This window comes from Zosterops lateralis (genome assembly GCF_965231275.1).
Source record: "Zosterops lateralis genome assembly, chromosome: 2".
NCBI lineage: Eukaryota > Metazoa > Chordata > Aves > Passeriformes > Zosteropidae > Zosterops > Zosterops lateralis.
In genome coordinates, this window is record NC_139763.1 from 38,601,476 (window position 1) to 38,618,833 (window position 17,358).

Here is a 17,358-nt window from a genome sequence, read left to right on the forward strand (position 1 = left end):
AACAGAGAAGGCAGCCCCGAGTAGAAAGGAACAGTAACTCAGAACTACCCTGCTCCCAGAACCTCCTTCTCCTGGGCTAGTCATGCTTCCTGTTGGTATTTCTTCCTGGATTAAATAATTTTGAATTGCTTTAGAACTGTCATACGATGTACAACACCAGAGATTTACAGCATCATAGTCCACCATGTCTAAGTATCAAAGCACTATGGTGATGTCTAGATTTTACAGCATCTTAAAAATGCAGGTTAAGGAACAGAAGTTTACACAATGCAATTTCTGAAAATAATTTATAATATTTAAAGCATGTCTCTTGAAACTATCTTTCATACACTTCCAGAATGATCAACCTATCAAAATTACCATTACATTGATGATGTTCAACTGTGATTTTAGATTGGTAAAAAACAGTTTCAAAACAAAAAATTATGAAAAATGTGTCTTATGTCTTTTTTTCCTTTTTAATTTTTTTTTAAATTTCTTTCTACTTCCTCCATGATCCAGACACACAGTCTGTTAAGACAGAAAGAGATTCCCATAAAGGATAGAGTACCCACAAGTGTTGGGCAAAAAACTCCCTTTCAAAGATGGCAACAGGAAGCAAACAAAGCTGAAGCATGAAAGAGGCTGTTTGAAGATATCAACAGCACAGAGGACAGCATTCAGGACTACAGAAGCCTCTATTCTATCAGCACACAAGTCAAACTACAGGAAAAATAATGGATCCTTTCCACCCTGCACAGAGAAGTTTAAGTTATTGTCTTTGTAAAAAAACTGAAACAAAGAACAACACGGTTTTAAATTCATTTCTTGAAAAGCACAAGGCAAAATCACAGGAAATCAGAAGTTAACAGCTTTTCCTTTTTCTCCTCCCTCAGGAAAGAAAAAAAAAATCACGTTCTATTTTATGGACACAAATCTGCCTTTTTTTGATACAAATACATCACCATTGAACCTTGTATGTCTTCCTGTGAATATATAAGAACAGGAAAACTATGCGTCAGAAAATGTAAAGAGCCAACAGGAGGCCTGGGAGGTGAAAAAGAATCAATACTTTCACAGTTCGCAGTAAACAAAAGGTAAAATAAATACATTACTATGTACCTGGTGTGGATAGGCATCTCCTGAACCCATTTGTCTTTTATTCTGGTCAAAAATAATCCAGAGTTGGCTATCAAATTCAGATTCGTACAACAATTCACAAAGAAGTGGACAGCTTGGAGTTACTTCTCCACTCTTAGGCTATTAAAAGAAAAGTAAAGGCATTTAATCTACTACAGATTAGAACAGGTACAGTCCTTACATGCATATTCAATAAGATAACTGAATTGTAGCCTGTTTCAAACAACAGTAACTTTTAAAGTGGACCAAATCAGAATTTTAACTACAGAGAGTCTAGAATGTGACTCTAGACCTCCTTTCTGAGAGAAAGCTAGTTTAAATTAAGGCCTGGTTTTAGAAAACATGCTGTGTTTATTAATAACTTAAAAAAACCAACTACAATAACCCTTACCTGATGGAAGTTATAGGTCAAAATCATCTCATACAGTTGACGATTATTTGGTAAAACATCTCTGGAGCCCAAAGGTTTTATTTTTGCACTCACTGGTCTGCAGTTAAAAAAAAAAAGGTTCTCTTGAGAAACAAGTATCCTCTATCAACATTTGTCTTGCTTAAGTAGAAACACGTTCTGAGGTACAACTGAATTCAGCACATGCCATAACATCTCATCTAGTTTAACTATCCAAGCAGCATAAATTCCTCAGTTAAAATTTATGTCAGTCTAAAAACAAGGTTTAGCAGCACTACAGACACTGCCAAAAAAAAATAGAAGACAATGTAGTAAGCATGCCCAAATGCTCCAAATTAAAGGCCGCTAATGTTTAAGGAAAAAAAAAAAAAAAATCAGGTTACACTTCTAATACCCGTGCTGAAAACAGTACTTGTATTCGTAACTGAAAGATTAATGGGACCGCAATTAGAAGACAGAACAATTGATAATTCCTTGTTACAGAAGGTTGTATTTTAAGAGAATGTACAAAGCCTTACAGAAATCTGAGATTTCTGACACAGAAGAATGTACACTACAGAAAGTCTGTGTTAACTGAGATACAGTTGGGAAAAGTAGCCAAAGTTCAGGGCAGCCAAACACCTTCGACCTCAAATGTCAAAGAATACAAACAAAATAATAATATAGGAAAAATCTAAGCTTCAGAAATAAAGAATAGTAGAATCAGGGTGGTCTGGTATCATTTAAGTTTACATTTCATTCATTAGATCAGATAACCTCTAACTGCATGATCAGAATTTGTCTCTAAGGTTCTGCCAGCTCTTCCATCAGCAAGGGCACAGACTAGTCACCCCGTAAGATACGGGTGCTGGCTCAGACCACAAGTCCATTTAACCCACGTTTCCCTGTCTAGCAGACACTAGATAGACTGCTGACAGAAGCCTTAAGAACTGAGTAATACCACACATGATATGCTTCCCTAACATTCACCCTGTCTCCTAGCATTTGAAATAAGAGACAGAATGAAAAACCATTCAGTAATTTTCCCTCTATGTTATGACTCATTATTTCATTCAAGAGACACTATTCCTGCCTGAATTTAAATACATAAATATTTCTCCATAGTTTACTTAATTGCAGTTCATTTACTATGAACAAATGAGTGCCTTACAAAGAACAAAGAGTATTTCCATTCTTCCAACCAAGAATGAGGCAAAGTTGCATTAAAGGACTGCTTTATTTCCTCATTTAGGGTACATCAAACGGATTATTTCTGAATCTAACATGAGGTGATATGTTCATTGAACTCCTGGCAACCTCAATTCCAGTTACACCAAGGTCTCCACTGACAGGTCCAAATAATAGAAAATTTTGGATTAATGACCACTATGAAATTGTCTGTTCTACATCTCAAAAGTGCCACTTGAACCACATGGCATTTCTCTGTCCTTCTGAAGTGACCAACTTTAATCACTGCTGCACTGATTAGAAATTTTCCAGTACAGTTCTTACTCCAAATCAGCATAAAAAAATAAATAAATCTGCACCAGATTCTACAGAAATACTTTTAATCAAGCAAGACAGAGAGCACAGTCTTCCCAGGTCAAAATTTGGCAGGATCCCAAGCAGCTGCTTAGGCAAGAAAATCCTCAAAAAAACCAAAACAAAATGAAAAAAACAAGGTAACAAACAGTAGCATGTAATAACCCCAGTAACTCTACAGTATTTTTCTTTAGATATTAAGTATCTTTTGCCTCTAAGTGTTTGAAAGCAGTGGAATATTTGCGTAAATTCTTCTTCTTTCAAATTGGCTAAAGGAAAGTAATTTGTATTGGGAAATTAACTGTAAAGAAGAGAATGCTGAGAAATTATTGGTGTTTTCAAAGCTACTTTGAATTTGACAGGAATATTTTTGTAATCCTGAATTTCACTGCTAATGTGTTACTGTTTTAACTCTACATATGAGTTTTCCCAGTCTCCCCAAACAGTTCCCCGGAAACTCTACCTGAGTGTTTGAACCCAGCTTTTCAGATTTATGCACGGAGCAATATCTTCATATTTCAGCAGGGACTGAACATCAAACCGCACGATGCCTTCTGAAGCGTGCTACGAGAAGAGTACAGAACAATTATACTTCTGTGCACTTACAACATCAGATGGGGACCACCTGTTACAACCCTCAAAACACAATATAAGCTGTAATTGTTTATACTTTAACAATAATTTTCAAAGTGTCACAAATGCATCTCTATTTTATAACAGCATGTAATACTGGGACTTGCAAAACTTATATAAATAAAACTTAAGCTCCGGTTGTGTTCATTTTCTTCTGTTCCTAATTTAAATACTTTGTGCAGAACTAGTAAGTCATACTTCAGGCAGGATTGCATTTGTTTGTGCATTTAGGATGATTTACTTTCAATATGTAATTCAATATATACAATATAGAATATTAAAACAAGTATTTTATGGTGCTTCCTAGGACTATTATTACCAAATAGATTAACTCTGCAAAAGAGAAACAATACTGCATACATAGACCTGGTGATGGGCAAAATAATTCAAAAAGTTTATTTCTAGCAGTGTCCCATGATAAAGACACTAGTATATGAGTGCTATTGAAATTTATTTCATGAGTTACTGGTGCTCATAAAATAACAGCAAGACTATTTGTATTCTCTTATTTTTCACTGTCCATTGTTTATTCAGTATAATCCTGCTGGGCTGGGGGCAGCTTCTGTGCACATCATCACCAACAGCTATTTCTTTTTCTGTTCTACCAGTTCAAGACCTGGTACCTTAACACACTGCCCCCACTCTTCCTTCTTCAGTTTATTCAGCTCTTAGAGCCTGAACACATCCAAATTTACCCACAGGACAGCTACAGTTGGTTCTGGCCTTTAGCTGAAAAAGGGCAGGAGCCAAGACAGATTAGTATGGTGCTGCTTCTTGTAGGTACCAGCTCTCAAAGAGCTCTCTCCTGAGGGAGGCAGTGACAAGCCCAGCCAGGCTGCATAGGACAGCAGAGAACACAGAACCAAGACAAAAGTACTGTAGATATCACACTAACATTTTAAGCAAGTTTTTCAATCCTTTAGTATCACAGACCATTAGGAATCATGATGCTGCCCCACCCACTGTACCTTCAACTGCCCTAAGTGATGAATCTCAAGTCAATCACCATATCTAAACAGAACACTGAATAGAAAATAAATTTTAACAAAATTTTACTCTGAATATGGGATTGAGAGTGCTGTTGTTTTAGCAATGGTAGTCTAGATACTCAAGTTCAAAAACTGTGGTCCCAGCAAAGTTTATTTACATAAAACACTTGGTACTGTAAGTACGTTTATATTTTCAGCCTTTTAGCATGTTTTTTCTACTGGTGCTGAGTTCACATTTTTTGTTTGGGTTTTTTTTCCCTACTGGTTTATAATAAAAAGATATAGAAGAAAAATCATAAATAATGGTAACTGGCATTTCTCTGGTACTGAACTCCTATTTAACATTTTTTAATAGAGAACATGAAAGTCTCATGTACAAAAACACTTTCACTGTTTCTAAATACAGGCAAGTAGGAAAGAAAGCTGGTTTTTTTTTTTTTTTCTGAGAAATAATAGGATTTCACAATAATTCAACATAAGCACTCTGGAAAACTTACCATATTTAGCTGAGGAGCACCACAAAGGACACCATGGAAAGAAATGGTGTAATTAATGCTAACATCACTAAGGCTTGCCCACCACCGAGCAACACAAAATTCAATGGTTTTTCCAGCCTGGGTAACAAAAGCACAAAGTTAGACTCCAGGTCCCATCTTCCTTTTCTATTGACCCCAGCCTCCCTAAACCCGAGCTAAAAAAAAGATCAGAGTAGAACTCAAAAAAGACCTTTTATGTCCAGTTAACTGCAATTATACAGATTTGTACAGTACCAAGTAAAACATTATTTGGTTCAGAAAACACAAGACAATTCCAACAAAACAGCATGACTGACAAATGCTTCAAAACAAAGAGTCCCAGGGTACACCCTACACAGAAATGTACTGCTTTTAAACGTTCTGTCTTCCATTCTTATCCCTCAAACTAGGCAGACAGGTTAGTTCATAGATCAGTTTAATGTTTGTCCCCTAAAAATCACGTATTAGAGATTTCATGTAAAAGAGATTTCACTCTCTCCCTAAGTAAGAGGACACAACTTGAGAGGTTTTGGTTAGCTTTGGTTTTGCCTGGTTGGTGGGGTTTTCTGGGTTTTTCTTGTTTCAGTTTTTAAATAACATGATGAAATAGTGTATCAATGGGACCAACATAGCTTATGGTCCCCCCACCTGATATTTCCGCAGAGGGTAAGGGACTGAAATGCACAGAAATTGTAACTACTCTTTGGGCATAAGAGCTATACAAATAAACTGAGCAAAGCAGGGGACAAACCTGAGAAGGAGACTGTTATCCATACCCCTGAACTGCTAGTTCATTCCCTGTTTTGGACTCTTGAGTTAGCACTATCCAAGCTAAGACTCCTGTACCTAGGATGTGTCGATGTGAGCCAGTCGGTTACCCAGGCTTCAAAATGAAGATGTCCCAGACTACTGCATTAACCACTAAAGGCAAAATATGCTCAACTACTCAACAAGTCATGGCTCCTATTTGAAAAGGAAACAAACTGCTTTGTATAAACACATACAAATAAATTGAAGAGATTAATATGTATTGTATTACTAAATAGCTCAGAAACATTAGCTATTAGAGATATTTTCAAAACTGAAAATCCAATGTGTTGACTACTGTAACAAACACACAATGTCTTGAGTTTCGGGTTTTTCTCAGGGAAAAAAAACCCAAATAAGCTATGTTATACTGCACTGATAGATTACTTTATTTAGCCCACCCTGAGGTAACTTACTAAGACAGGAAATGCTTCAGTCACTGAGCCTTTTTCTGGTAAGGATGAAAATTTGTAGAACTCATGACTTCTGTAGGCTTTTTGTTTTACGAGCTGAACGGCATGAAGTACAAACTTGGCAGTCACATCAGCTGAACATGAACACACTGTCACTTCTAGATTAAAGAAAAAGAAATTTAATCTGAAGACACAAGAACCTTAGAAACAGAGATTCACCAGAGAAACACTACTTACACAAGTCATTCATAATTTAAGAAGTTATGCAGTACCCCAAGTGGGTAATGTGAAAAATGCTTATATATCAGTTCATCTCAAAAGCCCTTTCAGGTTAAAGGAAAACCAGCTAAGTTCAGAGGATGGTGAAGAGAAATATGTCTCAATTAAATGGTCAAAATTAATCAGAGAGTACAGATGTATCATCTGTATAGGACAGAGTGTTGAATTCCAAATTAAGAGTCTTACCACTAACTTCAGTCTAAATGAAAGATTTTTGAAAGGATTATTGCTTAGTAATCTCACAAAGAAAGACAAGGAAAAACACTTCTTTTTTTCCTTCTTGCAAAATTATGACCTTTTTACCCATTATGAAAATCACTTTTTTTTCAGTTATGATTTCTTTCAACACTACATCCATATACCTTATAAACTAGGTAAGCCTCAGACAGTGATACTTTTCCATAAACATGGGACATTCCTCCAGGTATACACAACCACTTCAGATTGTTATTAGCTGGTTTCTTTAAGACTTAGAATCAAGATCCTACTCCAACAAAAACCATGAAATAACTCAAAATCACTAATCTAAGACCTTAAAAATCAAACAAATATTTACATACTCATGGGCCAAAATCTTCAGGATTTATTCAGGCAAAACTCAAAATTATTTAAACTTTGTCACATCTGACAGATGCTATTTTTTATTTAGTTAACATGGTTATTTTCCTTACCAGCCCACGTAGCTCCCTGTGGAACATCAATGAAGTGCCTTCGGATCTGACCAGGTTTAAAATGAACATCTGTGTATGTCAGGTCATAACTTGATGATTCATCTACTCTGTATGCCAAAAGGAAAACACAAATAGTAGTCAAACAAGCTGTAAAGCCATTTTTTGAAGCATTTCAAAATACAAAACTACTCTAAAAATGTGTACAATGAGGATACTTAGTCTCTAACACCAATTATTTTAATCCTACTAATAAAGAATCTGACAGTACAATACATCCAAAAGATTAAAAATATCAGCTCCACCACATTATGTAAACACCTTCCCCACTTCCCTGAAATTACAGTGTCTAAATAGAAATATCACAAAATCCTCATTTTCAGTGTATCTGCTTTTCCTGGCTGAGTGAATTGCCACTGAAGTGAACTAAGGTATGGCAGTAGCAGTATTTCCATGAGCGAGTTTAGAGAACAATTACTTTGTCTTTCCCCCTCAGGACAGATTGTCCACCAAAGTGGTTTAATAAAACATTATCCTTCCTTATCAACATCACTTAAGTCTTATGTTTAAGCCAACAATGGGTGCAATACCAACTACTGAAGAGCTGGTATTCAACATTGTACTGAAGTCATGATCAAAGCTTATCCCAATGTATACAATGGCTAAATAAAGCCCCTCTGGCTCTATGAACTCTAGTTCATCAGACAAAAATGAAAAACCAAACTCCAGCCGACCAACACGCAAGAACAGTACATTTATTGATACTTTGGCAACAAGCCAGAAGGCATCTGCATGGTGATGGACCAGGAAGCCGCTGCCACTGTGAGCCTACCAGGACACAGTGCTGTCATGACCAAAACTATAAAAAATGTCCCAGCTGCACAAGTCTGCTGTGAAGAGTCTTTTCAGGTGTTTGCAGAAAAGTTCAGGAACTCTCAGAGTTCTGGATTTACTCACCTTGTCGGTATAACAACAGTGACTGGAACTCTGAACAGAGGGCCTGCATTAGGCATTGCTGTATCATATCCACACACCTAACAAATTAAATACAACAACTCAAAATCTTTGGTCAAAATCAAACTATAGAGGATAACATTCAACTTAAAATAGTTGCAGAGTATTTTGAATCTTTGTAGTTATCACTGAGAAGAAAGAGTCATTTGAGCACTGTCACCGTAGAAATGATGAAACACCAACAATCACTGAGGGGAAAAAGTATTTGTCCCATTTTGACGCATTACACCAGAAGAAAAAAACTTAATCAATAGTTATTTATTTGGCTTATGTTCTCTATATGCTTTTATTTTTCAAACACAGATACTCAAAAGTTCAACAGGCATGTGCTATACGACATCATACAGCACAACTATTGCTGAACCCTGGCTTCAGTCTGTATAGTGAAATACAGTGTGGCATAATTTTCTGGTCTGTAAAGCGCATAGATTTTATTTCTTAAAAAATTATTTCTATAAAGTTGATAGAGACCCCATAAGGGCACACAAGGGCAAAAAGTCTTGCTAAGAACACCAGTACTTCCATACCTCTGTATAATGTACTCCTCCTCTCAGGCCACGTGGATCCACACGAATATTTATGTGTCGACATTGGTTCATGAGTTCTAAATGACTAGGACACTGGACCCATGGTGCATTTGAAGTTAAAGCTAAATGAAGCTGGAGAGATATTCTTTCAGTGTTTTCTGTCAGGAAACAAATTATAAAAACAATTCAGTAACACAAATATATGCACACTGTAACAGTTTTCCCCATTAAAATATACACAATGGTAAAATATAATAGGAATCAATTCCTTAGGGGCCTGGATCTGATTCTGCACGAAGGGAGTGTTCTATATTACTTCTTTTAACTTGACAAAAACAGAATAGCAGCAGTGGGCAGTAAAATAAAGGTGGCACCCAGCTTTGAAATTCCTCTCCCCTGAAACAGTCGAACCTGACAAAGTCAAAGGTAGGCTGGTAAGCAATGCTTCAGTTACCCACAACATAGTCTGAAAGTAATTATAAACCTCCTTCTATAGAGAAAGTGCTGCCTAATGCAGAGAAATACAATAAAAAAGCAATCACATTGATTCTGAATGCTATGCTAATTACCAAACTACATTATAAAGCATAGTAAGCAAGAAGTAAAGTCAACTAAAATTATTATGATAATCTAGTCAGATTTTGTAAACAGTCAATCTGGCATATTCTGTAAATTAGCTTCTATGCCAAAAATGCTATGCATTAAAGCACAGCTTCCAGAAAAGCATTCAGGGCAGTTTAAATGTTTTACTTATTAGCAGCTTCCTCCTGCTCAAAAGATGAATGACAATTTGAAAATTCTTTTTCCTGTTTCTTAGTCCTAGTTAACCTTAATTTAATTTTCAGACATTTCATCACATCTAGATTAAGTAGAGAAAAGAACACTATTATTACTACAGGAGAAGCAATAAAAGCTTGAAGAGAGCTTCAACAGACAAACCGAGCAATCAGCCTCCCTAAATTCTTATCTACAGTTTCTCAAACTCAGTCTAGTTGAAGACACCAGGCACAGCACAAATATAACTAGGGAAAACAGGTACTAGGGAAAACTAGGGAAACAACATCTACAACTACTATGTGCCAGTCATCCATTGCAAATGCCTGATTGTTTTTAGATTGCTTATTTTCTGCAGAAGTCTAGTGAATAATTATTTTGTGTCACATGTTAAAATTAAAATGCACTGATTGTAAAGTAAGCTGTCAATCAATTAAGATACTCAGAGTCAGTAACCTGCCCCAATTCATGCCCTTTCTGCCCCTGAATAAACTCATCCCTTTGTCACATGCCAACCTTCTTACTGATCACTGGTTTTAAGAAAGGAATAAACTCTGTAACAAATTCTCACATTGCTCACTTTTTGAATACAACATAATTCAGTCTCAGTGAGTTCCAATATTTATTAAATAAAGCAGGACAAAAAGGTTCGTGGAAAAAAAAGTCATTTTGATGACTCATTTTCATCTACACAAGTTATTTTTACCCTTTTAGTAATAAAATCCATATAAATTCTTGTACTGCCTTTAGATATATTTATTAATTATTAGATACTGAATGGAAGTCTAATTCATTAAAGAAGATTTTTCTCAGGTTGTGAAAACTTAGTTTCTCAGTTATTTAAAGACTATAAATTCTAGATTTGGAGTTTATCTAATTTTTGGGTATCAATCTTTGCCGAAAGTTACCAACAACAAAACCCCTGAAGTTCTATAGTTTTATGAAGCATGAGGGATCCATGATTATTGTTCTGTTTCTCCCGAGCCCCTCAACTTTAAATTTCTACAGAACAAAGAGAGATATCTTTTTTTCTGTGAGAGGAAGCATGAAACAACGGTCTCCCCAAACAATATGAAAACCTTGCAGATGTAACTGTAAGGTTGGAATGGAAAAAGTTGTCTATTTGCACATCTTCCTTTACCATGAAACTTAGGGTTACACTGACTCCTTTTACAGTACAGCTTCCTCTCACTCCTCATAATCAGGACTTTTTGTTTCAAGTTGACATTTGTATTTCCCTGCATCTCCACCTACAGAAGCTCTTCCCTACCTGTATTCTCAGGAAAGACAGGTTCTATGCCAACCCCATGATCAGATGGTGCCGCTATCTGGGCTGGATCTCTGAGGTAGATTCCACGGTTACTGCCAACAGTAACTGTGAAGCCAATGTTACTTGTGAATGATGAATTCTGAATGAGGTAGTCATAAGCTTTATCAACCTGTTAGAAAGAGCAAGTTCTAAATTAAATTTCAACTTAATAGCAATTTATGCATATTCTCTTCAATATGAAGTGTTGAGCAAGCACAGCAACAGTGAAGTACCTCACATGTACCTGAGCAACATGCTCAGCACGATACTCATTACAGAAAATGAGGCAATTTTACCAGTCTGCAACGGCCACAGAGAGCCCAGAAAGCCAACAACATTTAAAAAACCCAAACAAGGCCAAGTCTCCTCTGCTATAAATCCATCAAAAGATTCCTATTCAGAGATGACTTTGAAGAAGAGGACTTCAAGGCCCAAACCTACTATTCTAACTTAGGTGACCTGTTCATAGGTGGAGCAACACTAGTTAAAACATTTAAATCTTTTATACTATAAGAGTTGTCATAATAAACTCACATGACAAATTCACCTTCTTGTTTTAAAAAGACACCCTTCTACCTCAATTGTTATTTTAGTGACTATAAAAATCTTAAATTCTTTTCTACTTGACAGCAAGGCACCTTCACCAATGAAGATGAGGGTGCTCTCCTTTGAGAAAAGTGGCTATACAACATCTTATCTCTCAGGTAAGTTCTAATCACATTTTAACACATGATTTAATCACAGGCTACTAAAACACCAAGTATGATTAGTGCATTTTATTTTTTATTTGATATGGCTATCACCACTGCTGCCTTCTGTATCAAACTCAGCATTACAGATGGGCTTAACAGGCATTACCGACTAGGTTCTAGCATCTCCACAATGTCAGTTTTGGGCTAAGCATTTAATATCCAGCATCCTAAAGCACAAGAAAAAATCTTAGTACTTCTATTAGACTAGGACAGGAGTGACTGCAGGCAAAAAACAGACCCGGCTCTGTAAGAACATAAGCTTATGCACAGGAAGACACTCAGTCAGTGTGCCCTCATCATATAGAGGACCACATCACAGATTTCCAAGCTACTCTGAAGCCCACAGGAAACAATGAGCACTCAGACTGTTTAGTGCAGGCCTGCAGCAAAGTCACTGTACAACTGCAGCTGTACTTCTTTGCGAACCAGTGTGGGTATCTGCTTTCACCGTCCACAACTCAGTCCCAGTTTTCATCTGGAAAGAACAAGTTTAGCTGTCTCTGACAATACATCAAAACATTCTTGGATGTTAGGACAAAATTTAGGCACCCAAATCCACATGTGGGTGATAAAAACTCACATTCCACTTCTATGTCCATGTATCTTTTCGATCAGTCTAAGAATGCATCCAGTTATTTTACAGTATTTATTTTACAGTAACTGCATGCTGAAACTGGAAGAACCTTCTCATTCCTCCTCCCCTCTCACTACATTCCCTTCCTCTCCCCTAGTGAGATTTGAGAATCAAGTAGCATGGAACAAACTGTGTGAGATCACCTCAAAAGCTGCCTTTTTTTTTTTTTTTTCTTGTAGTTAGTTTTTCACCAGCAATTATTTATATTATACAGGGGGTTTTTTTGCTTGCAAGTACCTGAATAATACCATGTCCTTGTGCAAATACTTCTATGTTTTCAGCTTTCACTGCAGTATTTTCTAATGCTCTTCGGACAGAATGAACAGTGTAATGAACATTATTAGCTTTGAGTCCTGAAATTAAAAATAAGGGTGTTACTGGATACAATAAAAAGTTTGAAAGCAATAGAATTTTTCTAAGACGAAAAAGTATCTTTTAGATGCTGCATCTATGTTTAACATCCGTAGCACTTTACCTGACAATACTAACGCAATGCCTCCACATGCATTGGGAGAAGACATGGATGTGCCATTCATGAGTTGTGTTCCTCGCAGAGTCCAGTTGGGAACAGAAGCAATAGCACCTCCTGGGGCACTGATGCTCACTCCAAGGGCTCCATCAGTGCTAATGATAAAAAGCAATGGTTAAAACATCAACTTTTTTTTTTTGCACGCCTTAAGATAAAGTTGTCAGTACATTTAAAAAAAGGTTCGCTTTAGAGAATATTCACTACATTTTACTTCATTAAATCCATTAACCCATTAAACCTAAGAAAAAGCATGCCACCAAGTAACAATTTAAAATGTCATGTTAATCATCAGCTGTGCCTGTTTTACAGTGAGAGGTTTCTAAATTTTCACTCCTTCAATATCCTCCAGTAGGGTTCAGTTTAGCCAGCAGAATGCTTTCTGGGATTTGAATTACAAAATGCACACAAACCAACCTATTAAACACTTGAAAAAATAAATTAGTATTCCACATAGCCTATTCAATGGTTACTTCTTCTAAAGAAAAAGAATAAAAGGGGGAGGAAGGCTAGAAAAGATCCAAAACTAGACTTCTAAGTTTGCATGTTGACAGTTCACTAGCAGGTCAAGTTTTGATTTAGAAGCCTGAGACAAGAAGGGAACACATAGAAAGTAATGTCAAGAGGTAGGTCAGGATCAGCTGGGCCTGATCTCTATACCCCACTTTTTTTTTCACAAGCATATTTAAGAACAGAGCAACTGTGTGCCTATGGCACAGTTAAACTAGCATCTAGTTTTCAACTCTGTGAGCCAGATATGCTCCATCTTTCTTGCTCTGGACAGATAAAAATGGCACTGCTTGAATAAGGACAGCACTGTGCCTGAGCTATTAGATTCCGTAGAGAGGCAAGGTATTTTAGGGTACTTATTTCTTACACTAACAGCTTCATAGGTCTAAAATCTGTCTGAAATCAGACTATTCCAAATATGATAGTGCAATGTGATGTTTGGAGGTATTTTATGACAGCTGTATATAAACCCACAAAAAGGTTCTGCATCCCAACACCTCTGGACAAGCAATACTAACTAATGTCTGCCTGAAAGCCTCTACTGCTTAGAGGGACAGACTGGTCCCTACATCAAGACTGCTGCAGCAAACTTCAGGAACCCTCCAGTCACCTGCATATTGGACCCTAAACAAGGAGAATCCTCCTTTGGCCAGACTTGGCCTTCCAGCAGACTATTTTCCAGGGCACAGCAACTAAGCACACAAAAAGAAATCCATATATGTGTGTGTGTGTATATGTCTATCAAAATTAATTACAACTCTAGCTCCCTTTCTCAGCTGAAGGCAGAGAGCACATTTCTCTTTTCCCTACACAAAACATGAGAATTCTTCATAGTAAGATCCTTGAAACAATATACTTACCTGTAAATATACAAAGACCGTAACAGCTAGAGAACAATTCCAAAGTATAAACACAAGCAAGAACTCAAGAAGATGTTACTATTTTTTTCTGTTTGTCTATCACATTACTATCAGATGCTTCTGAGACACGAAATAGAAACTGAAGTTCACACTGCCCTTAAAATTTCTTTTACAGATATTTCAGAATTTTTTCTGTAGTGTAAGGAATAAAGCAATTTTTTTCTGCCTACTCACACCTCTACTGAACTCAAACAAAACCCTTCAGTTATGCCATCACAGCAATGTCACTGAAGCCAGAAGTACCACCACTGGAGTAACAGTATTTATTTTAATCTTTATCACTTATAGCACATTCAATTGCACGACATCAACCTTATGAAATAAATGCTACGGAAAAAAGTAAATTAAAAAAAACCTCAAAACAAATTTCCAAACAACCTTTCAGTAACTTTTATCATCTTTGAATAGATCTGCATTCAAATACCTTCCTGGAAAATACACACTGTGCTGAGGCAATTTCATGCCATTCCCTCCCCTCCAGGAGTTCTAGAGCCAAACATACAAAGGTGTTACCAGCATGCTAGTTATGTTCTTTTCACAGGAAAGCAATACTTTTATTTTGGTATTCGTGACCAATTTTAGATATTGAATTATATCATCTAAATCTCAAAGTAATCAAACTGTTCTTGGAATATAACCTACCTAGGCCCTCTGGATGACCAAGTGTATTGATTTGCTGGCAGTTTTTCTCTCAAAGAGTATTCAGCAACCATCATGTCAGGTGATACATAGGCACCAACACCTGTAAAAAAATTAAACATTTTAGATATAATATGAATTTTTATTAAAAACTGAAGTAAAATACTTCAGTGGTTTAAATTCTTTATGAGAAGAATTCTTGCTTGACATTTAAAATGGAAACACACATTTTCCATCTCATTAAATCCAGATATTTTTGCAAGACAACCATAAAGCATCATGTTATGCAGCAACAATACTGAAGGACCACTGTATAATAGTAAATATCATTCAAACTTCCAGGTTTCACTTTTATTCAGCTGGAACATAACCTTCTTTCACAACAGGTAATTGTATATGTCTTCTCTCTAACCCTTTCCTTTGTTTTCACTGCCACAAACTACAACTGCACTTCAGAGCAATCCATGTGAATCAGTTCATGTTCAGGTGGCTCCCAGCTGCACCCCCTGGAGCAAATGACTACATCCACACATCTCAAACAGTCAGGAGACAGTCCTTACTGTGTATCAGCTACAAGTGCATAGAGTATGTAAATGATTACATCAAAGCCTGATGAAATAGAAGAGAAGGCCAAGGATGCATATTGCAACTATCTCATCTACCTATTTGAAATGGTAACACTCCACTTTGTTCACAGCACAAGCATTCCCAGGGTGGTACAGAACTACCATAGTACCAAGCTGACAAATTTGGCAAGGCCCATGTCTGTGTCTGTGTGAACTAAGCCAACCTGTCAGATGTATTTTGCTTTACCCTCAAAAAACAAAAACCTCTATCTGGTTCACTCCAGATGGAGGACAGGAGCAAGCTACTTGGCATGTGGAGTGCATAATCACTGAATTGACAGAGTAGATGCACTGTAAGAGCAAAGCTAGTGCAGACATGAAAAGAGCTTGTTAGTTCCAGTCTCAGTAGTGAATTAATAGCAGATTAACTTTCAGAAAGTAATCAGCATTAATTCTACTAGCTGCCCTGGAATAGCAGCTCTCCAGCTTCCAAGGCTTCATGCTAGTCTCCTTACACACTGGTCTCCTTGCATAAGAATTCTGAGACTTAAAAATCATCTTGTGTAATGCACTAGTGAGACAATAAAGGATTTATATAAAAATTAGACAAAGGAAGTTACCCCTATGCTAAATCTTATAACTCAATCTTTCACTAAAATATCAAAATCATATATTAGTCCACCAGAAAAAGAATTTTAATGACAGTAATAGACTTGCACATCAGTGGCACTGCAGCTGGAAAAATTCCTCCCCTACAAGGACTTGTCTAGATCCTGACATGGGATTATTTTATATCCAAATTAAAAACATCTGTTTCACTAAAAATAAAAGTCTGAGTATCTGATGAACATAGATGACCCAAAACTGTAGTTCTGACAATTCAGAAAATTATTAAAATCCAATTCACAATCACATTTTTATAAGCTGCATTTACCAGCTGCTATTGGTTGGAGCAAAGCGGTGTGCTTAAACAGTTATAATTGAAAATCTAATCCTGAAATAATCAAATAAGTCAGACCAAAGATTTCTTTTGTAAATTTTATTCAAAGCCACATCAAATCAAGACCATTTGCCTCCCACCTCTTTTCTACATCAGTAAGGTCTTGAATGGTAAGAAGATAACAATCTAAATTTGTATACCTAAGCCTAGAGCAAGTGCCTCTCTCAGAATTAACCTTGTAGCCCAGCAGGCAATTTTTTACATTAAATTCAGCAATCAAACATGTAACAAAAGTACAAAGTTTGAAAAGACAAAAGTTGAATACTGTCAGATTTTTTTCTAAATGAATTATTTACCTATGACACTAGAGGTAGTTCCACCAGGACATCCAACTGTAGAAAGGCAAGGACCATTATTTCCTGCACTTGAAACATAGATTACATTGTGTTTCCACACTGCTTCATTAATCACTTCACAAATTCTCCTGAAGTAAGAGAAAGAAATCAATCATTTACTCAACAATACTGCTTTCTTCCACAGGACAAAGCTCCCATTTCTAGTACAACCTCTAACCATTCACCAAACAAGGAGTATTATGCAGCCTGCTTCCCACACCTAGCAGAGGCGTTTCCAGCTGACCACAGAAGCTGACCACAAAAGTATCTTCTGGTTTCAAAAAGGAGAGACAACTACATAGTGATCCTAGGTCTTCAAAAGATACCCCACAGATCATGTGGTGTTGCAACCATAAAAGTTCTTTATTTTGCTGAAATACTATTTGTATATGTATTATAAATCTGTGTGTTATATATTTGTGTACATATATATATATATACACAAGTTGAAAGCTTTTTTAATGGGTTTACTTCTTTCAAAGCCAATTTAAAATTTATA

General features: G+C 36.5%; 1 protein-coding gene across 2 annotated transcripts in view; it reads right to left on the reverse strand.

The window, feature by feature from the left end:
- TPP2 (tripeptidyl peptidase 2) overlaps positions 1 to 17,358 on the reverse strand; it is a 49,890-nt gene that overhangs the window by 19,783 nt on the left and 12,749 nt on the right. For both annotated transcript variants that reach the window (XM_083855385.1, XM_083855384.1), the window contains exons 9-21: positions 16,821 to 16,948; positions 14,962 to 15,061; positions 12,839 to 12,987; positions 12,601 to 12,716; positions 10,939 to 11,107; positions 8,895 to 9,052; positions 8,311 to 8,387; positions 7,357 to 7,463; positions 6,410 to 6,564; positions 5,169 to 5,285; positions 3,513 to 3,613; positions 1,511 to 1,607; positions 1,102 to 1,239 (exon numbers count right to left, since the gene is read on the reverse strand). In XM_083855385.1, coding sequence (XP_083711511.1) covers positions 1,102 to 1,239; positions 1,511 to 1,607; positions 3,513 to 3,613; positions 5,169 to 5,285; positions 6,410 to 6,564; positions 7,357 to 7,463; positions 8,311 to 8,387; positions 8,895 to 9,052; positions 10,939 to 11,107; positions 12,601 to 12,716; positions 12,839 to 12,987; positions 14,962 to 15,061; positions 16,821 to 16,948 — 1,612 coding nt within the window. The remainder of the gene's footprint in view (positions 1 to 1,101; positions 1,240 to 1,510; positions 1,608 to 3,512; positions 3,614 to 5,168; positions 5,286 to 6,409; positions 6,565 to 7,356; positions 7,464 to 8,310; positions 8,388 to 8,894; positions 9,053 to 10,938; positions 11,108 to 12,600; positions 12,717 to 12,838; positions 12,988 to 14,961; positions 15,062 to 16,820; positions 16,949 to 17,358) is intronic.